Genomic DNA, 27,081 nt, shown 5'->3' with positions numbered 1-27,081 from the left:
TTTTTCCATATGCAGGTGAGGGCGCTGAATCTCCTGCCTCTTCTGTCTTTGTTCTAGTTGTTTTGATTAAAAAAAAACACACAAGGTTCATGGATACGTCATTCAAGAAAAGTTTAGGGCAAGTGGCTATTTTTGGTATTAAAAAAAAATATTTATATATGGCAGAAAACACTCAGGTGTCTTGAAGTTCCACTCTGAGACCCCCAATATGGCCATATTTCAGAATTGTCCTATATGCATGTGTGATACATCATTGGAAAGCTTAAAATCTCAATTTTCTAGGGGAAGAAAAATTTTGAACAGGAGAGTATTTAAAAAAAAAAAAAAAAACAATTAAACAGCAAAACCCTATCTGGAGGTGAGAGCACGCGAGAGCAGAATTACAGACGCCATGACTTTAATGAGATATTATCGCCTACTTACTTTGTTTCGATCCAAAAAGTCCATGTAGCATGTATTACCGAGTGTCAAGACACAGCTGTGAATTGCCACAGCTGGATTTTTGGGGGGATTTTATGGGTGAAACATGGTAACATTACAAAGGTCGCGATGCAGGAATCGCAGACATCAAGGAGTGGTCGAGATTTTCTTTTTCATATATTTACCCTTTTAAATGTTTTTTTCTCAATATTTCTTTGTTTGGATCGATTATTTATCATCTAACATATCGGAGAAAATGTGACATTAACAAAAAAAATACAATTAAGTGATAGTTATGAGGTAGATATTCGGGACTTTTTTACACACTCCATTTTTTTTCATTATGACGTAATTTGTTTAAAATTTTTAAATGTGCGAGTGAATAATTTTTTAAAGTTGTTCTTTTTTTAAAAAAAAAAACGAAATATTAGACATCAATGAATGATTCTAAGCTAAAAATGACAGACATTTTGAATAATAAATATAATTAATTACCTTCGTTTTAAGGCTGGGTTGAAACAAGAGCGGTTGCCCAACGTCTGTAAATGGGGGTTCCCAGGGTAAAACGGACAAATTAAAAATAGTTTGGGGTCTTAATGCGCCATGAATCTGCTATGGCAGCATATAGACATATTGTTCTATAAAACACAACAGTTGCTTTTGCTTAAAATACCGCAGTTGCTTTTAAAGAGGACTGCAAGAGCAGAAACTGCTTTTTCTGCCTTGTCTGTTTTCTGCCAAATATGTAATACTGTATATTGTAGTGTCTACACGCACACTTGGTAGGAAAACAGTACAATTTTTCCTATAAATTGTACCCACCTGAATGCCACGAACTGTATGTGAAAAAAAGTTGCCCGAGAGTTTAAGATGACGCTCGCCACGCTAAATGCTAATGCTAACAAAACGCGAATGCTATGCTAACGCTCCGAGCAACCTAGCCCATCATCATCGCATTTGCAACGGCGTCACCTCCCAATTCCCACCTTCCCCCTCCTGCTCTGCAGCCTCCAAGTTAGGGAGGAAGTCAGATGTTTGACAAAATCAGACAACTTGCGCTTCATTTAACCAAATTGTAGTTATGCACCCCTTCACATCCTCAGTAATGGCAACGGCGTTCTAAAGATGGGGAAAGTAATTAATTAGATTACCCACTACTGAAAAAAAATGATGCTGTTAGAAACGTCCTTATACTCAAATACCGTTAATAACATATTGGTGCTAACATCAGCACCCTTTATTAGGTATTTTGGACCAAATTTCTTTTTTCATCAAAACCCATCATGTAATACATCACTTTAAAGGTGTAATGGAAATTTAAGTCTAGACTGTTTAACCACATCTGCTAATTTTACCCTGACAACTTGTGCACTTCTTGTCCTTTTGATGAACTAACGGAAGTGGAAATAACATGCGCCTGACCTTGTTTGAATGACGCACGTTAAATGTTTACTTCATGGTCAGCCAGTCTAACATTTCAAAAGATGTCGAAGTCTATCAAAGTCTAAGATATGTCGCATCCGAGTATAAGTAGCCGACTCAGCCAAAGTACGAGAAAAAGTGCAACTTATAGTTCGGACAATATGGTATATATGTATCATCCATAATGCAACACATCAACTCATCAGCACGGCATGGCTCTGATGGTAAAGTGATTGTCACACAAGACAAAGATTGTGGGTTTAGACATCGACCCAACTTGAATGAAGCTGAGCTGTGGAATGTTGTAATCAGAATATGTGAATTAAAATTTATGACAAAATGTGAAATGGGTTGTTTTAAAATGGTTCCAAATTTCCCTGTCCTCTTAACTGACTCAGTTTTACAATAAAAAATGACTCGGGTTATTTTAGCGGCAATTTAACTGTTTTACAAGTTTGTTATATCAACTCATTTCTTTTTTATTAATAGATACCATTAGGTTTTACATTGTACAAAACTTGTTTTAACTGACTTATAGGTGGATGGGACGTCTACAATTTAATCTGATTGTCTGTTGAGTTCGGAAAAAAAATTGTAGCCTAAAAAAATTATTTTATTTTACAATTATTATTGTAAATGAATAAAAAAAAATTAAATAAAGGTTATGACCTTAATCGACACATTCTTGTGATTGTCATGCAGTCACATAGAATTTATTCAAAACAGTTACAGGCATGTATGTGCTGTTGGTAGAAAGCTGTCGATGTACGATAACACTATGTTTTAAATTTACATTTCAGTAAAAATGTTTGGGTCACGAACGGACACTACCAATCTACCAGACGTCCATTTAATAGTAAATATTTTTCCCAGTCCACTAAATCGAGGTAACGATATTCATGTTTGTAAGTGTGTTGTGCAGTTTCTGCATTCTGAAGCAAAGATGGAGGACATGGCTTTGCCGTTAACACAGCTGGTAGTGCCATCTGGGGGCATGGCTCGCCACCCTGCGCCATCTGCATCCAAACAGGGCAGCCGCCATTGTATAGTGTCCATATCAATGACAGGAGACGAGCAAAGCAGGGAGAGAGCATTCCGCGAAGTGCTGACGTGAGGTCATCAGAGAGGGCGGCAGTTGTTTGTATGTTTGGGCTTCTTTTTCACACAAGTAATTGTTTTTCTGGGCCTGCTCGCCCTCAGCCATACCCCTGTCTGATGAAAGGGGAGAAAGCGAGACGGAGCGCGGGTGTCTGGTCCCCTGATTAATGGTATACACAGCGAGAGGGCGCACAGACCTACTGTAGCCGCGCCTTGATTTATTTGCCACTTAGTCCTGATGAAGCTTCAACCTGCAGTTGCACACACATGTTGTCATTGCATTTTTCTCTATCAGCCCCTTTGCTGTTTGTCGATTCTCGCATCTTGTTTAGTTGCAAGTGCTCGCATGCTACTAATTATTGATGTTTTCTGTATTTCTTTCCCAGCTACTGTCCTTTAAAAATAGTTGGCATCAAGTACATCTTAGACATGCTAAAGTGTGGCTGAACCTTACTTGGAGAGTACGATGATCATTGAAAAGCAATCAAGAAATGTAATGTTAATTTATTTGCTAAACTTGGCAGTCAAAACGTTCCTCGTAACCTCGGAACAAAGCTTAGTGTGGCATTATTTTCGGGCAACCTATCAACCTACCATATGGGAGGACTTGATGAAATGCCATCAATATGTTACATAAGTACACATATGCAAATGGAAGGGTGTAGGCGAACAAATCCGAAGACATGCTCGCACAAATATGTATGAGTGAGATTATTGCAGATTTGCTTTTGTCTGCTTTGTTTGTAACTCTGTGCTGTTTCTAGTTTGACTTCTCATTAACCAGCTGGCGCCTTTCAGCCTGCTGAAAGCACTCCCAGCTGAGCCGCCACGTCCATGTGTCACTTGCACTCTTTGCCGTAGCATCCTTAAGAGCATTGAACATGTTCCCCGTGTGGCTGACGCCACGCATAATCTCATCTCTGTTCTCCCCCACAGAACCCGGACATTGTGCTCGTCCACTATTTGAATGTGCCAGCCATTGAAGATTGTGGGAAACCATGCGGTCCAATCCTGTGTTCCATCAATACAGACAAGAAAGAGTGGGCCAAATGGACCAAGGAGGAGCTGATCGGCCAGCTCAAGCCCATGTGTGAGTGTTTTGCCATCCATTCAGAAACTTCTATTTATAGCTTTTATTACCCAACCCTGGAAATGGTGTGTACATGCATGACATAGATTTATTTGGTCTGGGGTTCCAGCATTCGCTCTTTTTAGCTGATTGCTACTAAACTAAGTGCCCTTCAGATCCTCAGTCAAAGAGCATCTTCGGTCACTGTCTGTTCGTTCTTTTATGAGTGGTGTGCGCTTCCTGGAACCGTTTGCAAGTCGCGGGTCAAAGGACAGCCCATCTTATACTCTGGCTCCACTCAGACCAGGCCAAGAGCATCACATCAGCGATCGAGTCATGTTAGCGTGCAGGTGCAGGAATGTCTGACTCACCAGAAAATGGCACACCCACCCAGCCACCCCCACTGCTTGTGTGCCTCCGCCCTATTGGATTGATCTATGTTGTTAAGGTCTTTACAGATGTTCTGTTAGATTCTAGATGTGTGTTTTTATGGGTCTCAAGGCTTACCTAAAAACTGAGGTGATGTTGTGGAAAAGGTCAGGGTTTTTCAGATGATGGTAATTGTCAAAATGGGAGGTTGTTCAGCACAGAGAATCTTCCAGGGATCAGTATTCATACCCATAATGACCCGTTTGTGATTTAGGGGAATCGAGCATGTGATGGCAGGGCGATGACTTTCAATGGCCAATTATTAGTGCCGTGGTCAGGTAAAGAGAAGCCTTAAGGCTCTCGCACTTGCCTGCAGTGCACTGACAGGTCTCATCGCTGAGGTTTTGTCTACATCATTATCCTCCTCATCGCTCCGCTTCCTGTCACTTTTAGAACATAAAGCCGCCAAGCTACAATGGCCCAAAGTGTTCATTACATCTGTGACTTAATGTAAAAGCAAGCACCATTTGCAGTAATGCGTTAAGTCATTAACTTTGGGAGTTGTTGGGACAAAGAGGGTGACGCCTTCTAGCTACCAGGCTGCACGAGAGGGATCCATAAAGTTTAAAAAAAAAAAAAAAAAAAAAAAAAAAAAATACACTCATGCTTTCTGTCTTTGCTCTTTTTATCTTTTCCCTCCTTAATTTCCTTTCATGGAGGGTTTGAAGTAAGATCTGTAAATGGAGCAACATTGTCATCTAGTGGTTTTCTTTGGTATGGTCGGCCATCCAATGTTGAACAAGAGGAAGACCGCCAAGATGTAGTGTACTCACCAGGCAATTTATTTATTTTTGGCAATTTGGTACACTTTCACTACTGTACCTCATTTGCTGTACTACACGTTGTGTCAAAATTGTCAATTACATGTGTAGTTTATGTTTGGCAATGTATGAGAAGAAATATGCTTGACAACCCTTTTTTATTTATTTATTTTTTTACATCAACCCGCAGCTATAATTATGGTTCTTCTGCCAATAATGCGGATGTTCAAAAAATTAAATCAAGGATTCAACATTTGATGAAGTAATTCAAATGCAGAAGTATGTCAAATATTTAATGCATCTTAATCACATGTGACCTAATTTGTGAAATGCATATATGCATATGCTGTGTCAGCAGTGGTAATATGCATTGCATTCATTCAAAAATACATTCAAACAGGCCTGTATCTTTAATGATGAGATGTTTTCCCTCATGTCGCAGCACATGTTATGCGTGTAAGTAATGATCTCAGAACCTCTTTCCAAAGGGGCTCTGTTGATAAACTGGCAGACCATTTCTGTTTTCTTATCATAATTTTGCTAAAAGACATCAATACACCATCAACTATTACAATGTATTTTCACTCTTTTGTGTCTCTTCAATATTTTACAAATAAAAACTAATGATGCACAGGACAAAGGCAAAATAGGACATTTGTGAATGGGTTGAACATGTGCAATCCCCTGACAAGAACACACTCACATCCACACAGTGACTCACATTTAATCGGAATATGACCTCTGCCACCCTCACACCCTTTGTTGTTTGATGAAAAAGATAAGAGGTCGAGAAGAAAATGACAAGGAGAAGCCTAAAAGATTGGCATCATTACTCAGTCACGCTACAGTTCCATAGACAAGGCAGGCAGTTTGATTCAGTCCTCCGGTCTCACGCTATAAACACGCAGCTCCAGATCGCTCCACAGCTATGCCCCCGGCCTGCTGACAGATAGCGCATGAGCGGCTTTAACAAATACTCAGACAGACAGACACAAGGCCCTTCTCCAGGCTAGAGAGAACGGGTCAAAAAAACAAGGCAGGCTGAGCTGTGTTGTCCTCCCATAGTTTACAGTGGCAGCCTGTTAAAAGGAGCGTTTCCTACAGTTTCTCATCAAGGCGGTGTGATGATGCTCATTACATTTACCAGGCCATCACTCGACTGTTATTTGAGAAAAGGTGATGGCAAGGGGAGCAACGATGAGGTTCTGTTTTGCATATTATTCTGTTCTTTTACCATTACAGTGAACATCATGGACAATAAAGCTAAAAGCTCGTAAAATCCACCACACTGTGCAGATCCAAGCATACAAAATACCATCATTCATGAGTAGAGCTGTTGTTGACAATGGCAATAAAGACTATTCTATTCTATTCTATTCTATTCTATTCTATTCTATTCTATTCTATTCTATTCTATTCTATTCTATTCTATTGAAGGTCATGTGCATGTGTGATTCTTTTTTGAAGTGAATCGAAGTATCGATACTGAAATATTGTATCCTGATATGATATTTGATTGCAAAAGTATCGATACTCAACCTGTCTTAGTTCATTTTCATGTAATTTCTACAGAGAGACTAAACATTTGTAGTAACAAAGTGTTTTGTTACTTCTTGTTTTTATTCAGCAAATTTGTGGGTTTAACAGTATTACCCTTAAATATTGTTCTAATCGTTGATTTTTTTTTTTTTTCCATTTTTTTTTTAAATTTTATTTAATTACCTTTTTTTTTTTTTTTTGCACTGCCACTAGAAATTTGTTGTCATGGAAGAAATTTGATAGAAATGAATAAATGGAGGCTAATTTTGCATCTTCCATGTTTAAAAATAAGTACCTTTTTTAAAATTATTTATTTAGTTTAAAAATGTTATCGAATATTTTTTAAGCATCGATATATATACATATTTTTTTTTTTTCTTTCTTTCTTTCTTTTTTCTTTAATATATAGTATAGTGAACATAGTAGTAGATACTAGATGCCTAATTAAATTGGGTGTGCCGGATGAAAATATAATCATCATATTCACTTTTTTGTAAGAACTAATTATCTCACAGTTGTTGTAAACCTCAGATATATAGGCATAGCTTCAGTGGTATGAAAAAGTGTGGGCACAGCTGATGATTTTTCAAAATTTTCCTTTTTTAAATCATCGGTTTTATGTGGATCAGCAATTTCATTAAATATATCGTACAGTATATCAGACAAACACAGTAATATTTAAGAAGTAAAAAAGGTTTTAGGAGTTACGCAAAGTGTGTAATAATTGTTTTAACAAAATAAGCCAAGTGCATATACTGTATTTGGGCAGACTTCTTGTTTCTTAATTTCAATACATTTAGCAGTAGTTATTGGAATACAAATTTTCTTTAGTAAGCTCATTGAGTCTTCAGTTAATACGCAGGTGAGGCCAATCATCAGAAAGTGTATTTAAGGTGGCCGTTTGCAAGTGTTTCTGCTCTTTGTATCTTGCCTGAAGAGTGGCATCATGGAAGTCACAAGACAACTCTCAAATGACCTGATTACAAAGTTCGTTCAAAATCATGGTTTAAAGTAAGGATACAAAAAGATAGCGCAGAGATGTCAATTTCCACTGTGAGGTATACAGTGAGAAAATGGAAGAGCACAGGAAGGTTCTAGTTAAAGCCTGAAGTTGAAGGCCAAGAAAAATCTCCAGGTTAGCAGAGGTGAAGGATGGTGAGAACAGCCAAACTCAACCCACAGACCAGCTTCAAAGACCTAAAACAAGATGTTTCTGCAAATGGTGTCACACTGTCATTGTGCATTGTTTAGCACACTTTGCAAAAAGAGATGCTGTATGGGAGAGTAATGTACACATGCCACAAACAAAGTCACTTTAGCTTGGCTAAAGTTCATACATTTGGTCAAGCTACCTTAATTTTGTACTTAGGTACTGTGGACTAAAATTGAGTTATTTGGGCATAACCTTGCTACCCGCAGTAAAAAAAAAAAAATTAATTAATGTGTGGTTTTTCGTTCATGCTGTGGGGCTGGGTGGCCATTGCAGGTATAGCAATCTTATTAAGTTGTAGGTCGCATGGATTCCAGTAAGTCTCAGCAGATTCTTTAGAACGATGTTTAAGAAGCAGTGACAAAGTTGAAGATGTGCCAGGGCTTTCAGTAATGAGGTTGGGAATGTTAACAAGTTAGTGTTTAAAAATAAATAGATAACATTTCGAAATGCATGCCAATTTTAAAAAATAAGCTTTTAATGAAGAACTGTGCAAAAAATATTTCCCAAAAAAAGGAAATCCAATGGCTACAAATATAGATTAAAGGATTTAATTTTATTTGTTTAAATAAAGTATACTAATCCCAATTGTCATAATGTGATGAGGGTTGATAAAGTTTGATCCCACGTCTTGTCTCAGCTCTTAATTTTGGCCCATCGTGAATTCTATTTCGATATCCCTTATGTAAATTGTGTGTAGGTTTGAATGTTAGTGCGATTGTATGTTTGTCTATATGTGCACTGTGGTTGACTGGTGATCAATCGAACATGCAACACACCTTTAATAAAAGTAAGATCGCACTTGCTCATCTACTACCCAAAGTAGGACAAGCCGTATGGATGGAGGAATGTCAAATACTTACTGTATATGAACACTTATCAACAAAAAATGTGTATTCTTTTAAGACTGAGCATTTTTCAGACATGGTCTTGTCCACAGTCTGTAGTTATCTCCATTGCATACATAAACAAACAATAAAGTGAAATACGGTGCTGGATTTAGTTTGAAGAATGATGACAAATGTCCTTCACTTCAACAATATGATTTTTTTTTTTCCCTGCATCAATCTAATATACAGTATCGTCCCACACTCCCTGAAAGAGATATCCATTTGATTAGCTGTTTGGACTGCTTGTCAAGTAGAATGATGAATATGCTTAGAGTATTAGTAGGTTTGGACTGAGCTCACCAGGAGAATGTTTATCTTTCCCCACGGTACGACATCTTCTTGGTAGTGTTTCATCCCAGAAGATTCCCCAACAGTGCAGAGAATTGGGTTAGAGTAACTAAAAGCGGCAGGTGGAAGGAGTGGGCTTGCTTTCACTTTGATCAGTGCTCATTGAGAGGACACAATAGCTTGTTGGCAAAGAAAAGGCTGCTGATGGGAGACAAATTTTCAGGAAAAGGGAATATCACAGGGAAGATGACACAATATTATTCTTTGTGGTTGTCTGAGTATGATGGTAAGGTAAGTGTGATAAAGAAACACTCACCAAAAGCAATCATTTTGGACCAGACAAGGGGTAATTGTTGTTTGCCTTCACGAAGTGTCGTGTGACCAACATTACGATTGTCAGGTAGCAGGCAGTGGGTGGGGCGGGGTGATGGCGTGGCTGGTGGTCTGACATCTGTGTATCCTCCTCCTCTCTCCCGGCAGTTCATGGCATCAAGTGGACTTGCAGCAACGGGAACAGCAGCTCTGGCTTCTCAGTGGAGCAGCTAGTGCAGCAGATACTGGACAGCCACCAAACTAAGCCACCTCCCCGGACTCACAACTGCCTCTGCACAGGCACGCTGGGTAAGGGCTTTAGTGACGGGGGCTGAGTTTGTGGTCAAGGGACAAGCAGGAATACATCTCGAGGATCCCAATATGCTAGAGTAGAGAATTTGGTTGGACTTTAAAGCTTTTTTTGGTGTAGTTTAAAATTGAAGGTTTGTTCTGTATTTGTATGTCTATGAGATACCGTATTGGCCCGAATATAAGACAGTGTTTTTTGCATTGAAATAAGATTGAAAAGGAGGGGGTCGTCTTATATTCGCGGTCTAGACAATATATCCACTCACGATGCTAGATGGCGCCAGATATCATTGAATCGACGTTCTGTTATGATAGATCTCAGCTACTCTCCCCATTCACGACGCTAGATGGCGCCAGATATCATTGAAGCGATGTTCTGTCATGACAAATCTCAGCTACTAGTTTAACCAGTTTGCATTATTTTATTGCAATGTTTTTCCTTATTCAGATTTGTTTCAAGACTACAGTTACAGTTAGACTTCACTTTGATGGTTAATGCAGTTATTGCAATTTTGTTGTTTTATCACAGTAGATTGGTTTATTTACATTTCAAAAACCAGAAACCATTCATTTACGAATGTGATTGCACTTTAGTTTACATATTTAAATGTTCAGATATTAAGATTTGAATGAGGCAACATAACATGCTTTTTCTCTCCTTTTACTCCTACAAACCTTTCAGTGTGTGCTTTCCAACGGGGCTGATCTCATACTATTAGTATGAAAAGGGTTGTGCACCCCTTATCATTTTTAAGATTTTCCTGGATAAATAAGTGTTTGTATGGACCAGCAATTTCTGTTAAATATATATAAATTAGTAGGAAACAAAACAATATAATTTTGAGGTGGAAAAAAAAGTTTATTGGCATTATGGACAGTGTGTAATAAATAAAGACAGAGACAACAAACCCGAGACTTTCTCACTGGGCAACCAGTGCAGTATGGGGAACACAAAATGTCATCATTATATTTATCGCTCCACTCCAATATTATTACAGGATATTCTTTGTATAAGTCTTGATGTGGCCTCAGTGGCCTTCACGTTATTCCCTGGGTGCAACATAAATCGCATTTTCATGATGACAAGTAACAGTCTTGTGCTAAATAGAATATTCTATGACAAATGCAAGGATACTTATTGCTGACAAAATCTTGCAAGTAAAATACTGAATTGTTGCTGTATGAGGCTCAAGACAATGACTTAGCATAATGTCCAGAATACATCATGAGTCACTAGTTTGTCAACAGAGACAACATGGACTATGATGAATTACCGTATTGGCCCGAATATAAGATGGCCCTGATTATAAGACGACCCCCTCTTTTTCAAGACTCAAGTTTGAAAAGACTTTTTGAACACCAAATAATTTTTTATCCAGAAAATAATTACAGTACATCCGAAACAAATGATTATGACAAAATATTTGAGAGAAAAAGCATGTTATTTTGCCTCATTCAAGTCTTAATATCATTTAAACATTTACATTTAAACATTTACATTTAAATATGTAAACTAAAGTGCAATCACATTTGTAAATGAATGGCTTCTGGTTTTTAAAATGTAAATAAACCAATCTACTGTGATAAAACAACAAAATTGCAATAACAGCATTAACCATCAAAGTGAAGTCCAACTGTAACTGTAGTCTTGAAACAAATCTGAATAAGGAAAGACATTTAAATAAAATAATGCAAACTGATTAAACTAAAAAGAGTAGCTGAGATCTGTCATGACAGAACATCGCTTCAATGATATCTGGCGCCATCTAGCGTTGTGAATGGGTATAATGTCTAGACAGCGAATATAAGACGACCCCCTCTTTTTCAGTGTTATTTCAATGCATAAAACACCGTCTTATATTAGGGCCAATACGGTAACTGACAACAATCGAAATACGACCCAAGAACCGATTTTTTGCAGCGAACAGGATCTTTTGGAAACCCAAAAAGGCTCAGAACACTCTCCTTGGTGTAGCAACAAAAGCTTACAGCACATCGGGGTGGCATGACGCGAAAAATAAATAAGCAACTACACACAATCCACAGAATTTAAACCAAAGCAACTATGACTGTCAGGTGAAGGGTTCATCCACCGACGTCACATCCGGCTCTTTCCTCAATCTAAGAATCTCGAGGGAAATTATGGCACGGGATTAAATAAAAAATGTAAAAACATATCGATTGCGTCCGCGCACAGCCAAGAAGTCTACTTTATTCAGGAGCATAAAATAACAGGTGCAATAGGAAATAAACATGCTTCTTGGTGTCGCATACACTTTAAGGTTACAAAGACAATTTTTTTCTGGTAAGCTTTCTTACCCGTGGCCTACATACACAGGTAAAGCCAATCATGAGAAAGGGTATTTATGGTTGCAAGTCTTTCTACTCTCTGCATATTGTCTAAAGAGTTGCAAAGGGGAGCTTCAAAACAACTCTTAAATGACCTAAGAACAAGGGGCGGTGTGCATGGAGGATGAAAACCACATTCCGAGACAAACATGTGCTACCCACAAATTTTGGTAGGGTTCCATCATGCTGTGGAGGTCTGTGGCCAGTGCAGGTACTGGCAATTTTGTTAAAGTTGAAGCTCACATGGATTTCAGTCAGTATCAGCAGATTCTTAAGCACAATGTTCAAGAATAACTGAAAAAGTTGTGGAAGGTCTAGATACTTCAACAAGATAACACCCCTAAAAACTGCTGAAAAACTACAAAGCCATTCATGCAGAAGAAAAAGTACAACATTGGACATCTCAGTTCCCAGACCGCAATATTATGGAAAACCTTTGATGTGATTTATAGTAGGCTGCTTGGAAACCATCAAACCAGACAGAACTGTAGATGAAGACTGGTCAAAAAAATTTTAAATCCGAGTCCAGACCTTCATTGGAAGTTACAGGAAGCGTTTACAATATTTTATTTTTGCAAAGGGAGGATCTGCTAACCATTGATGTAATTTTTGTGTTGGGGTGCTCAGATCTATGCTCCTGGCGTCTTTAGTTCAAAATAATCCTTGTACACTTTCCATATTTCCCATGAACTTTTTTTCACCAGTGAAATAATACTGTGTTCTCCTTGCCTTGCTGTTTTATGTATTTAATTAAGAGGTGCCCAAACATTTTCATACCACTGTTTGTTAAATGGTGCATTACTGCCATATGCTGGTGGTTGTACATTGTTGGAATTGTTTCGGAGCTTGTAATTACAGTGGTGCAACATTAGATCCTCCCCCGACCATTCCTATCAAAAATGTAATTGACAAGTACTATACTTGTAAGTGTATTTACACTATGTTAATGCCAGTGAAAAAAAAATTAGAAGGGGTTTATGCACAAAACCATACCACTGGATCTGGATGACATAGAAAACAAAGTAAATTTTTACCCTTAGGAAATAAATAAGATAGCAAAATAATGGACAGGTGGCAGGAAATTTAGTGCTTCAGGGGCCTTGATTTGACTTATAGTGCCTGAGCACATACATATGTGTCAACTCATCTGACAGCTCATTTTTCCCAACTTAAAATGAGAGGCATCAGACAAAGTGTCAAAAAGGGTTTGGAATAGCAAATGCATGGCTTACCTTTGTGCATGGTTTAAGTAAACAGTAGGCAAACAAAGATTATTGCCTGTGACTCAAGATTTACAGCGGCACCAAGCGTTTTATGAAAAATGATTAATAACCTTGTATACAAAATGAAGCAAATATTATTGTTTAATCTGTCATGATTGTTTCTATGGTATACCTTCCGTGAGTATAAAATAGACTACTCAATATTACTGCCCATGATTCAGGAAAATGTCATCCAAATAAACCTAATTAGCATGATTGTGAATGTAAAGCCGACTTAACTCCTGTGTGGCAGAGAAAGGAACTGAGAAGCAGTGGTGGAATGTAACGAAGTAAAAGTACTGCGTTACTGTGCTTAAGTACTTACTTTTTTGTGTATCTGTACTTTACGTGAGTACAGGTATAAAGTTGTACTTTTTACTTTTACTTCATTACATTTTGTAGCACGTATCTGTACCTGTGTTTCATGTTACTTTTTTTCCCTCGTTGTGAATCGATTCGTTTTCATGCCTCCCGCGCAATCGATAAGACCCATGCAACTATACCATAATTGATTGCACTCTTTACTTGGATATTTGCACATTTACTTAAGTATTTTTTTCTCCCTGTATCTGTACATTTACTTAAGTAAAAAAAAAAAAAGTGAGTACTGTATTTTATTCAGAGAAATAAATCTTTCTTAATCGAAAACACAAAATCTTTAAACTTATTTCATTTTTTCCAACCTTTGCCCCCTCACCAACCCAAATCCTTTGCCTTGTTTCTTGTTTACCGTTCAGGTGCCGGTAGCAGTGTACACCACAAATGTAACAGCGCCAAACACCGCATCATCTCCCCCAAGGTGGATCCTCGCACAGGAGCTTACAGCAACTCTCACTCTGAAGTACAGAACAACGACGTGTCTGAGGGAAAAACCGAGCACAGTGGCCATGGCGGCAACAAAAGCTCTGGTGCAGGAGGCGGTGGAGGGGGCAGCACCAGGGAGAAACGTAATGGGAAAGTCCACAAGCCTATCTTGCTGCATCAGAACAGCACTGAGGTTTCATCCACGAACCAAGTGGAGGTGCCCGATACCACCCAAAACTCCCCTGTGTCCATCAGTAGTGGCCTCAACAGTGACCCAGACATGGCTGACAGCCCTGTAGTAACAGGAATGAGTCACGTGGCCTCCGTCATGTCTGGCCTTTCCCAGGGGGTCTTTATGTCAGAAGTTGCTGGAGACCCCATCTACAGCATGTCTCCAACTGCTGGTCCGAACTCTCACCTCATGGGCACAGATGCCAACTCCCAGGGCTTGGTGCTCTCAGTGACCCCTGATCGCCACAAGTTCGCTTTTCCCAGCGGGGGAGTTGGAGAGCCTGGGAACACAGGAGATGGGCTTTCCATGTTGTCCACAGCCGGGGTTTCTGAGGAACTGGTGCTCTCAAGCAGTCTTGACTCTGGAACCATTAAGATACCAGAGACCAACATGAACTTTGACCCGGACTGCTTCCTGAACAATCCCAAGCAAGGCCAGACGTACGGAGGTAGTGCAATGAAGACTGAGGGGAACTGTGCTTCATCCTCCTGCGGGGTCAGTGGCAGCACCAACGGGACTCTACAGAGCTCTCCGTCCATGACAGATAATAGTTACAGCTTCAGCTCAGCTTTAGTGAAAAATATCAAAACAGAAGACACTTCCTTTGAGCAGCAGCTGGCCAAAGAGAGTGGCTACCAGGTGGGAGCAGTAGTAAACTGCGGTAGCGGGGTGTCTGTGCCACCCGGTGCTGGTTCAGGTCAGGGCAACCTCACCCTGACCCCAGCTGGATCCTTGCTTCCTTCAGGTGGTGGTTTAAGTCCGAGCACCACCCTGGAGCAAATGGACTTCAGTGCTATTGATGCCAAGCAGGACTACACATCCAGTGCTTCCGCAGTGAGCTATGGGCAAGCAATAGCTAGTCCTCACATGCCACACCAGAACCGGTCTCCTAGTTTTTTCCTTCAGGATGCCTCTCAGTCCAGCCAGACTCAACAGGGGAGGGCCAGCATGGCCCAGAAAACACACATGATGGATCACAACGCCCATGAATCTGGAGCTGCATATATGGGGCTGCATGTGGTGAAGACCGAATCTACAGGCAGTAATGGACACCTGCACCACCACCAGCAGACCCAGCATAGGTCCAACTGTAATGGAGGCTCACCAACCGACACCACCGGCCATACCGGATCCCTGCAGCTGCTACAGTATCAGGGAAGTTTTCCAGGACTCGGCAGTGACCACGAGGAGGTGGTGGGTCTGGAACAGCCAGGCAACGTAACCTCTGGGCAGACAGGAGCCTCAGAAAATGGAGCTGAGAATTTACTCAAGCCAGGAGATCAAATGCAGTCCTGTGTGACAGGAAATGGAGAAGGGGGTGCCACTGAGCACTACCTTCAAGCATCAGATAGTGGGGCAGGAGGAAATGGCAGTGCGGGGGAAGGTATGGCTCTCCACAACGGAAACAGTGATGGCAGCAATCGTACGCCACAGCAGCTGCAGCCTCTCCTCCAGGGAGCAAACATGGTCCAAGGACTCTACAACCCTGTTACGACCCATCAAGCCTTGGGGGGAGCCACCAGTAATGGAGGAGGAGGGGCAGCGGGCATGGAGATCAGCCTAGATCACTTTGACATCTCTTTTGGAAACCAGTTCTCAGACCTCATCAATGACTTCATTTCCGTGGATGGCACTGGGACGGCCATGTCCACTGGAGGAACCCTCTATGCTCACCAGCTCGTCACGTCACATGGCTCTGATGGTCAGAACCCTACAGGTGGCGGGCCCCCACAGAGCCAGGAGGATACCAGGAGTTCTGGCTACAACCCTTCGGAACTCTGCCTTCAACCGTGCTGCAGCCCCCAGTCTCTGAGTGGGGCTGCGGCTACAGGGGGAAACCCTGGGGAGGCAGGTTCACTGTCGTACATGAATGTAGCCGACGTGGTCTCCGCAGCTGTTGCACATGGTGCTCTGGGCATGCTCCAGGCTACTGGGCGCCTCTTCATGGTCACTGACTACTCTCCTGAGTGGTCATATCCTGAGGTGAGAGAGAGTTTATGTTGTTTGACGTGAGGGAATCATCAGGAGAGCAGACAATGATATCAGTTTTTTTTTTGTTTTTTTTTTTGATTACTTGAATTTCATGTCTAGTGATAGGAATCGAAATCCGATTCCAATTCCGAACCGGTTCCTAGTGTTTCGAGGCCTCGACATCACAATGAAAAAGCCTTAACGATCCCTTTAACGATTCCTAAAGACGCGTATTGCGTAGTCACGTGACATGACGTGTCTTGTTGTGCAGACGCATCAAACTAGCATGGCGCCAAGAACCACTCGCTCCAAAGTTTGGCTACACTTCATCAGGAAAGTGGGTGAAAATGAAAAGTTACGATGGTTTAGCACAAGCATTGCAGCCGTAAACATAACAATGACAGCACGTAGGTTCAAACGCTCGAAAGTGTGTCTTAACTTCACGAGGAGAAATTACAACAGAGCGACTTGCAGTCATTGCAAGGTGGAGATAACTGCATCGGGAGGGAATACGACTGTACTGTCCTTACCGAGACGCAAAGGCTTAGTCAAGGCTATACTAGGGTGACCAAACGTCCTCTTTTGCCTGGACATGTCCACCTTTTTCGTCGTGTCCTCGTCATCCGGCCGGGTTTTATAAATTCATGAAAATGTCCGGTTTTTATGATTTTTCACGGGACCAATTTGAAGAGAATCCCTCCAGCCGCTGGGGGGCAGCACTCGCCTGCGTTGTCATGGCTCCTACTAGTAATGGCGGGAGAAGGAGTACAGTTTACCCCTTGTATTATGGGGCATTACCGCCATCTACTGGGTTGACGGTTTGGCAAGAGAACAGGCAGTTACAGACTACAACAAAGAGTAGTTTTGAGAGACGTTTATAGTGCTCCGTACACCTTTCTGTAAGTTTATTTTCTGTTAATGTCGCTCATGTGTCTTCTGTTATATATTATACAATATATGGGTACAAAGAGATGCAGTATGTTGTATTAGTCTTGTATTAATTGTTCTGCGATCGTGTATTTGGTTGAATGTTTGTATTATATTCTAAGTATGAGCGATAAATACGTATATAATGGCAATTGTTGACTTCTGTTGGAGCTTTGTACTGGCGTGATCTGTAAAGGGTTAGGGTTACCGTTTAGTGTCAAATCGTTGCGCTACCAATGATTTTAAACTCATGCAGCAAGGTTTGATTTTGCCTCATCTCCCGGTACTCGCTAATAAGGTAGCTATCAGTGCGCTAAGCCGCGCTAGGCATTATGGGAAACGTAGTTTTGAACTGCTGCATTTGGAAACATGCTGGTTGAATAGCTTGCTTATTTTGGTTATTGTTTGCGTGCAATGTAGAACATTGAATGAGATTAAAAATTGAGTGAGAATAACAATTTCTCAACGACAATTGTCGTGATAGTGATTTATAAAAATGTTTATGTGGCACAAGCCTACTGTGTGCCTGAACTATATTTCCATGGGTCTTCATTTTTTTTTTTTTTTTTTGTCATTATTTAATTTTTTTGTTGTTTTTTTTTTTTGCGTTTTTTTTTTGTAGGATTATTTTTTTGTAAGAATAAAGCCTGTTGAGTAAAAAACTTATTTCCATATAGTATGTAATAAATACTATATGGCTTTTTTTTTTTTTTTAATATAACTGAATTTTTCAGTCCAGACGGAGGAGGCACACTTTAAATATATTAAAGTGATATAGTAGGCATCTTTGAGTGAACTTCGAGTAAAATTCAAGTATCTCGAGGCCGGGCCGAGTGTCCTCTTTTTTGGAAATCAAAATATGGTCACCCTAGGCTATACAGCGAGCTAAACCCCCAGATGACGATGCAGAAGACGTTGGTATAAAATGCTGACTTTATTCAGCCTACGTTATGACACCATCACTTGAAGAGTGAAACAAAAAATAGAAATGAAGCAAATCAATTTCGTCCCCAATAACAAACAGGTTTGCATCAACATAAATCAGCGATGATTATCTGCTAATACAGTAATTACACAAACGGCTAGCATGCGTTCGCTAGCATTAGCACATCGTCAAACCACTACACAACTGGATTTAAAGGGTATGTCATGCCCTGGGAAAATGTTAATATTCCATCATTTATCCATAAACGCATGCCTTTTGTATTCCTATCATGCCACTTCGTGTAATTACACACAAGAAAATGAGAGAAATTTGGCTCGATTGACAAGCTAAAACGACCGGCGCCCGAGATCTGGCAGATTGTGTGCGTGACGTCAGGACAAGTGAAGAGAGGGCCACTGGCCACTAGGGGGGCAGCGCCTGTCTGCATCAATATAATTCCTTCTAGTGAGGGGAGAATTAGGGGTGTTTTGAGCTGTTTATGCTGATGCATTGTGTTCGTCCTGCACATATTCCAGGTTCCCTCATGAAGAAACACCCCTCGTTGTCAATAAAACAGAATTCAGAATTGACAGTGAGGGGTGTTTCTTCAACAAGAAAAAGGCTCAGTGCGTTAATACTGAATGGCGGCGATGATGGCAGACAATTTCGTTTCTAGTTTCAGCGACGAATCCGACGTAGAAGGACGTAACGAATGTTCATCTAATGGTGACGAGGAGAGTTACGAAGCTTTAATCGGTGTTTTAGGTTACCAATTTGAGCCCAAACGAATGCCAATGCAGCGTAATGAAACGGTCATTGAGGGGAGCAATGACACTGATGAAACATCAGCAGCAGATCGTGTGGGAAACACCAATGATTTATTTTGCATTTCTTTTTGTGAAGCTGATACACCGTGACTGCAAAATAAAGGAATGCATAGAATAATTATCATTTATTGCGCTATCATAGCTTTTCGCTGTGCCAACAGACACAAATATGAGTGGGATCAGAGGATTTGTTCTATATATTTTACGAGTGATAATTTATACATGTGTCCAGTCCTGTATCCAATGCGTGATATTTTTTTATCATAAAAGAGTACTCACTCTGGCCATTTCGAGCTTGGCCTTTGCTTAGCCTTAGCCTCCTTTGCCACTCATCGTCCTCTTTCTTGATATCTCGGGACATTTAGGTCGCTGCGCGTGTATGGTCTGCACCGCATCTCCTTTGAGCAGCAATCTTTTAGCAAAATCCGATTTCACTTGTCCATAGTTCGAGAAGCTTTCAGGTGGAAAATGCGCACCACAGAAAAGCGTGCCGGAGGCTGTGTCTAGAAAATTAGCCCTCTTTGCACGGACGAACTTTACCCATTGTCTGCGTAGTCCAGCTTTTTTTTTCGCGTTCGGGAACTCATGGATACTATATTCCGATAAATAACTATTTGTACACCACATAGCACAGCAGTTTTGAACCATTTTTGTGATGTTTTCGTCAAACAAACCCCAACGCTACTCTCTTGTCGTTAAAAAACAATGGCACCTGGCTCCGCCTCGACTGTCAATCACTTGTCGTGACGTCCCCGCCCCATTCAGCTGTTTCCGGAACACTTTCGGGAATGTTCGTCATTTTCGATCTATTTTCGATAATTGCTCATTAAAGTGATTAATTTTTTTGTTAACTTTATCAATATTTGTTATCTTGGCACATAACGGTTCTATTGATGTCTCACACCCCCTTTGCCGCTACATACCCTTTAAGTGTCCGATTGCGAGTAGAAACACACAACAACAACACAAAAGATGATACATACAGGTGTTGCCTCTGTAGATATTTTACAAACATGAACAAAGAACATAGGCTCGTAGAAGTGTTTCCCTCTCTCACTAACTCGCTCACTCGCTTGGATGCTTTGTGGCTGCACTTCTTTGCGTATAAGCACGCTCTTCTTCACATGAGCGCGTTCTTCTTCGTATGAGGAAGCGCAAGGGCGCCCCCACTTGAGCGTGAAGGCACATTAAAAACTAAAAGGCATGTATTTCAATATAATGGTAAATAATACATTTTAACACATATTGCCAAAGGCAGAACAACGACCTATATGCCAATATATACTTTTTTTTTTTTAAATTTCTATTAGAAAAATGTTTCAGTAAAATGTTACACATTCTTGTGCATTTGCCACTTATTTCCACAGTTAACATTGAGACCTTAGGCCTCTTTTGACATCGTCTTGAGTTTGTAAGGTTGTGACTTCTGATTAAACAAACTCGATGCCAATCAAAATGTTTGTTCTTCTTTTTCCCCAAATTAGAATCGATAAGAGAATTGATAAAGAATCGAATCATTAAGCAATATCGATGATGGAATTGGAATTGTAAAAATCGTATCAATTCCCATCCCTATTCATGTCACTTTCTGAGCATGTGAGTGTATTACTCTGTTCACAAGTGAGAACAGTGCTCTGTTTAAATAATGTTTAAAATTTAAAATATATACTGCATTTATTGTGGCTATAGTTTTGATATTATTAGAATTTGATGTAGGCATTAGTAGATATGGTCACGTACATGTGGGCGACGATTAATATTTACCAACATGAAGCCATGCCTAATATGATCGTAAATGTTGACACATACACACAAAAACAGCCCCAGTGATGGTCTAATTCATGGTGAGTATTGCGAAAATTGTATTATTTATAAATTTGTCACATTAGACATTACGCATCATTCTGAAATGAAATTACATGTTTTTCATAATCCCTAAATTACGTTGAATACCTTTCCAAAATGTCTTTTCTAGTTCCAAAGTGTCACAACATGCTTCTTATCGCCATTAAAAGATATAGTTTTGCCTTTAGTATGTATGTAATGTAGAAATTGCTAATTATCCCTGCAAAATGACTGTTTAAATAAATTTCACAATACACGTTCCCAGTTAATCTTGCCAGAATTTAGATATACAACGTAAACTCCTCTTTAGTGCACCATAATAAAGTACAATAATAGTATACTGCACAAGCGTTTCAAAAATTTTGACTGCAGGGCGGGTGTACTGTAACTTGGGGGGAAATTATCAACTTTACTTTTATACTTAATGTCCACCAGATGGCAGTCGAAGCACTTATATATTTTTCACACGTTGGTTTTGCTTAAAGTGTTATTTCGTGTTTTGTACTCTGGATGGCAGCATACAGCAGTTCAACAATCTCAGGCATAGCACTGTCAATGATCATGATTCAATATAAAGACCATGTCCAATAATGTTGTACGTATAAAATTATACCTTCATAAAAACTGGGCTAGCCATCAAGAGTAATTTTTTAATATTTCTATTGAGTTCATGACTTCCACGTCTGTTTTGAAGGGTGGCGTTAAGGTGCTAATCACAGGTCCCTGGCAAGAGGCTGGATCAAATTATAGCTGCTTGTTCGACCAGATCTCAGTTCCAGCTTCTCTCATTCAACCAGGGGTGCTGCGTTGCTACTGTCCAGGTGAGGTAAAGTGGGAGAAAAAGGAATGTGAGCCCTTTGGAATGTTTTATACTTTTGCATGAATTGATCGAATTGAATGTGGTCTTATTTTACTTATGAAATCTCAAGAATAAATAAATAGTGTCTGATTAAACTAATTCATCACAAAAACAGTATGTTTTTAGTTGGTTTTTTTTTCGTGTTTTTTTTTTTTTTTTTTTTTTTGTTAAAAAAAAAAAAGACATGATGCAAAATTGGTGAAACCTGCAAATCTGCTGAAACTAGAAGCAATATTTTTAAGCAAACATTTTCTGTAGTTGTTTTGTATCAATGTCACATTGCAACACCACTCCTCTTGAGTTTCAGCTCTTTGACAGGTTAGGGGTCTCCTGCAAAATAACTTGAACAACCTATGAATTGATTTTACATTCATGATAGCAATCTGTACACGGTTATCACGATCCCCTGCAAAACTCTTGTCAGCTGTTGTGCACCTACAGTACACACTGTGATTCAATACGTCAGATGCCCTCTGTAGTGGCTCTGTAGAAGGCCACCAAGAATTTCTGCTGTATGTTGTGTCTCCTGAGCACTCTCAGGAAGTGAAGTCACTGCTGGTCCTTCTTTACCACCCCGAAGGTGTGAACAGACCAGGATTAGTTGTCAGTGGTGTGGACCTCCAGATATTTGAATGATTGGACCCTTTCTACATATTTACCGTCTAGTTTATTTATGCGTAAATCCATAATTAACTCCTTTTTTTGTGGTACTGAGTGTGAGTCCGTTTCCCGATTTCATCTCTATATTTGGACACATCCCTGCCTCGTATTATATACAATGGTTCACCCCGTTCACTCCCGAGTGTTTTCCATCGATCCCTGACTTTCCGCTGTTAATGGGGACAGGAACCCTCCGTGAATGCTGAATTTCCATGAAGTAGGACACCAAAAAAAAAAAAAAGATCGACCCCCCCAAGTGACGTACTTTATACTGTACAGACATGTATATGTGTATTAATTAATTCATATTCAACAGTATAAATGCAAAAATAACAATTAAAAATTAAAAAATAACGCATGAGAAGTAAAAATATAACTATCCTATTGCACATTTACTGCAGGGGATTCGAGAGTTCATCTCGAGGCACTGATGAAGATTTCCAACGGACAGGAACATTGTGATGTTGCCATGTCCAACTTAATACGGTTACTGAACTCGATGGCTCTGTCTATGTTGGCAACAATCTCTTTGGCCTTTTGTTGAACAGCCAGTACCCTGTTGCACAGCCCTTACATGTTTTCCAGAGTGACGGCACACGTTCTGATTTCTTTCATCCATGATCCATAACGATATCGACAGTGTCACAACACGCTTCGTATCTTGATTCAAAGATTCAAAGCCGTTTTGCGTATTTTCTTTGCATACCATCCTTCTATATGTAGCGCACTGTCAATTTAGTCAAACTGTTTTGGCGCCCTACAGCCGTTTAGCAACAGCCTTCCTTAATCATGTTTAATAATTTCACTTTCTCTTCCACTATCATCATCTTCCGCTTCTTTTTCGTTTCAGTAGAAGATTTAGAAGGAGGGTGTCGTTTTAGGAGGCATTTACAAAGGAGTCACAAACACTTATTGCACACAAACAAATAGCACAGTAGTAAATAACGGTTACACGATACGTCCTTACATGAGCTGCTTTCCACTAGAAACGATGCTGGGAAATTCGTCTCAACCAATTTCAGAGCCACATAACCCCAAGTATCAAACCCAGTTACGTTTTCCTTTACACATCCCCTTTTTTTCCCGTAATATCTTATCTTAATATCTTTCTCCGATGAGTATTTTTGAAAAACCTATGATGCACTGGAGTCACAGAAATTGTAGTGATAAGTAGTACTACAATAGAAATATAAATGTGATGTTAGTTTGAGCAGACTGTTTATTCATGTAATTTTTATGACCCGATTACATTTGAGGACCAATATATTCAGAAATATAGGAAATTCCTTTGGGTTTACTTACTTTTATTTTAGTTTATAGATACATTTTTAATTTTTCTTTAGTCCAGAAATCCATACATAATATAATTATGAAGATCTTGCAAGCTAATAGTCAATGAACTCTAGTATGAATGTTTTCTCTCTCTTGCCAGCTCACGACACAGGTCTGGTGACACTCCAGGTGGCCGCCAGTAATCAGATAATTTCCAACTCTGTTGTTTTTGAGTACAAGGCTCGAGCTCTCCCTTCCCTGCCGTCCTCTCAGCATGACTGGCTCTCACTGGATGGTATGTCTTCTGATATTTTTAACCATTATTTCACCTTCCTTTCTCTCACTTTAACATTTTCTGACACTACTTCAAATGTCTAATGGAATTATTTTAAAAGTCAACGTAAGTAAATTCTGTTGCAATAAATATCTTAGATTCTCGCTTACTTGTCTTTGAAGCATAAATGATTGCAACTTTCTTTCACTCTAGTCTATTCATGACTGCATTTAAACCTAAATCATCTGTTAACATTGAAATGAATGGAAATGCCGATGGTGTTTCTCACGATATATTATTAGCATGCTGATAGCAAACTTTATGGGAAAGTTTTGTGGTCATATAACTACATGTGTAACTCACCCTTTATTTTTAGTTGGACAGTACAGTTTAGCACGAAGTGGCATTAGAAAGATTGAAGCCTCTTTATTGGAAAATTGTCCAATACTTACAAAACTACTGCTTGATGTGGAGTGCGCAGACCTGAGTTGAGCTAGTGCCAACATATAGCGCTCATATCTCAAATTTTTGCTCAGTAGTTGTGCCAAAATAACAGACTTTAAAAGCCAATTACTTTTTTCTCAATGAAAATAAAACTAGACATTTTAAGTACACATACAAAAAATGTCAAACAGAATATGCAAGAGCAATTGGAAACATATCTATATTAGGGCTGTCAAACGATTAAAATTTTTAATCGAGTTAATTACAGCTTAAAAATTAATTAATCGTGATTAATCGCAATTAATCGCAATTCAAACCATCTATAAAATATGCCATATTTTTCTGTAAATTATATATATATTCTGTAAAATAAATTGTTGGAATGGAAAGATAAGACACAAGATGGATATATACATTCAACATACAGTACATAAGGACTGTAGTGGGCATTTCACTCTACTGTCATTTAAATCTGTCTATGCTGTCCTCACTCCGAAGCGTCTACTTTTTCCAAAGCTAGACAGCTAGTGAACGATGCCTTAATAATCAGACTTCTTCCTTTTTCATCTGATTTATTAATAAAATGGCCTCAAACCATTGTCCTCTTTAGACCGTCGTAAAACTACAAAAAAAAGTACACAAGCATTGCATTAGCAACAACGTTAGCTTAGCGCACTATACAGGTTCACTAAACATAAACAAAAAGCGTCTCATACAAAAAAATATAACATTTCGCTTACTAACATAATATGTACATTCTTTACAACAACCATACTTACGGACAAATCTTGTCCAAGGATCATATAAGCACAACATTACAACGTAGGCGTCAGCCCGAGACGTCGTGCAGCCATATTGAACTGGCAAGAAGACAATAAACCATGTCGCAAAGCGACCACAAGAGTTCGCTGTTAAACAGCACAAAAAGCCTTGCTTTAAAACTTAACAAAAGGCAGAATACTGTCTGAGCGGGACATGTGCGTTAATTGCGTCAAATATTTTAACGTGATTAATTAATAAAATTAATTACCGCGCGTTAACACGATAATTTTGACAGCCCTAATCTATATATATATTTTATGTATTGATTCCTCTTTGTTTACTTTCTGCAAGTGTTGAACATAGATCAACAACAAACCATTTGTTTCCTACCTAGCAAACTTATCACCTGACATTAAACATATCCAAAGATGTCCAATCTCATTTAATGAGACTCCAACATGAGATTCATTAAGCTTCTGCAAAAAGATCTGAAATACTTCCAGTTTTCCATCTTCTTCTTTAGTCAAATTTACAGCGTCAAACTAAATAGTGCGCCCCTATCTAAAGGTCAAAAGTTGAATTCCAAACAAAATATGCGGGAGGTAGAACCAAATCGAACCAAACTCTTCTCGAAAAAAAATTACTACCATAATACCGTGATAGAAGCGGGTTATTGTACAAAAAAATTCCACACTTTGTGATATGTTTCATTATATTAGTGGTTTTACCCACATTGACCCTCTTTACTTGTACGAGGGGTATTGGGTGTAGGGTGTTAGACAAACTACAGTAAAAAGGCAACATTTCAGACCTTTGGAGATGAATAATGTAAAGTTTGATCTATATACCTTATCTAATGATCACTTCCATCTCTCCCAGCTCAAATATATTGGACGTCTATCACCGTCAAAAACAGCCAATGAGTAAACGTACCAAGACAAACAATTACGGTTCTTTGTGGATCTATATGTGTGTTTTCTTGGTCTGTGTGGCGTGTGTCCTGTGGTGTGATGAAAAGCATTACTGCAGTGCCTAAACGTTGACAGGATAAAGTTGGATATGGTGAAGAACGGGTTCCCAGGACAGCTGCATTGCAGACGGCCCTGTAGAGAGTGGGAGGGAGATACAGTACAGTGACTCGTACACATCACAACCAACGGATCCCTCCGCCATTCATGCGCTAGCGCCTCAGCATCACTGTCTCATTCACAGAAACAGCTTAGTAGGAGCCGGCTGACTGTGGGAAAACGCTGCCCCGCACTTTTACCTTCCTTTTTTAACTCCTTGCTCGCTATATGCTGTAGATTGTTATTGTGGTTGTATTAATACTAATAGCTATTTGTAATTTCAAAATCAAAAAATGGTTAATGAATACCTAATGAATGAATACAGCACAATTTACTATCCTTCTCTTTTATTGGATTGCGCTTATCTACCTAATTAAGTTTTTAAATGAATGTTAAATGACAACATTACAACAAAACATTTAGTGGAAGATGGGGTCACTTAAATAACTCCATCAATAAAGCAGCTTTGGAAACCCTTAAAAAAATATATGAACTAGCTCCTATGTTGGTGTACAGAATCATCCCAATCTATTCAGTTACTGTCACTTCTCATTCAGAAGAAACGGTCAAATATGAAGGCTTCATTTTTTTCATTGTATTGACATTTGGGCTTGTGAAAAAATATATATTTTGCATTTTAAATGGATTTTGCAAAACTTTGGATCGTTTGGAAACTTGTCACATTGTCAGAAAGGGACAAATAGTTCACAGCGTTTGTAGATTTAGGACGCCAGATTGGATTTATGAGCACACTAGTAATCTCTAATGTTATAAATTTATACATACTGTATTGCCATTTTCCTCTACCCACATCGATGCACATCTGGGGCAACACTATGGTGATTAGGGGTAGA

General features: G+C 39.4%; 1 protein-coding gene across 6 annotated transcripts in view; it reads left to right on the top strand.

The window, feature by feature from the left end:
• camta1a (calmodulin binding transcription activator 1a) overlaps positions 1–27,081 on the top strand; it is a 568,653-nt gene that overhangs the window by 507,879 nt on the left and 33,693 nt on the right. For 5 of the 6 annotated variants that reach the window (XM_057830217.1, XM_057830218.1, XM_057830219.1 and 2 more), the window contains 5 exons: positions 3,877–4,030; positions 9,607–9,747; positions 14,096–16,377; positions 21,584–21,710; positions 23,841–23,975. In XM_057830217.1, coding sequence (XP_057686200.1) covers positions 3,877–4,030; positions 9,607–9,747; positions 14,096–16,377; positions 21,584–21,710; positions 23,841–23,975 — 2,839 coding nt within the window. The remainder of the gene's footprint in view (positions 1–3,876; positions 4,031–9,606; positions 9,748–14,095; positions 16,378–21,583; positions 21,711–23,840; positions 23,976–27,081) is intronic. The other variant, XM_057830223.1, reaches the window with a different exon arrangement.

This window comes from Corythoichthys intestinalis, chromosome 2 (assembly GCF_030265065.1).
Source record: "Corythoichthys intestinalis isolate RoL2023-P3 chromosome 2, ASM3026506v1, whole genome shotgun sequence".
NCBI lineage: Eukaryota > Metazoa > Chordata > Actinopteri > Syngnathiformes > Syngnathidae > Corythoichthys > Corythoichthys intestinalis.
Note: the sequence above shows the minus strand (reverse complement) of the source record. Positions and strands in the feature narration are given on the sequence as shown.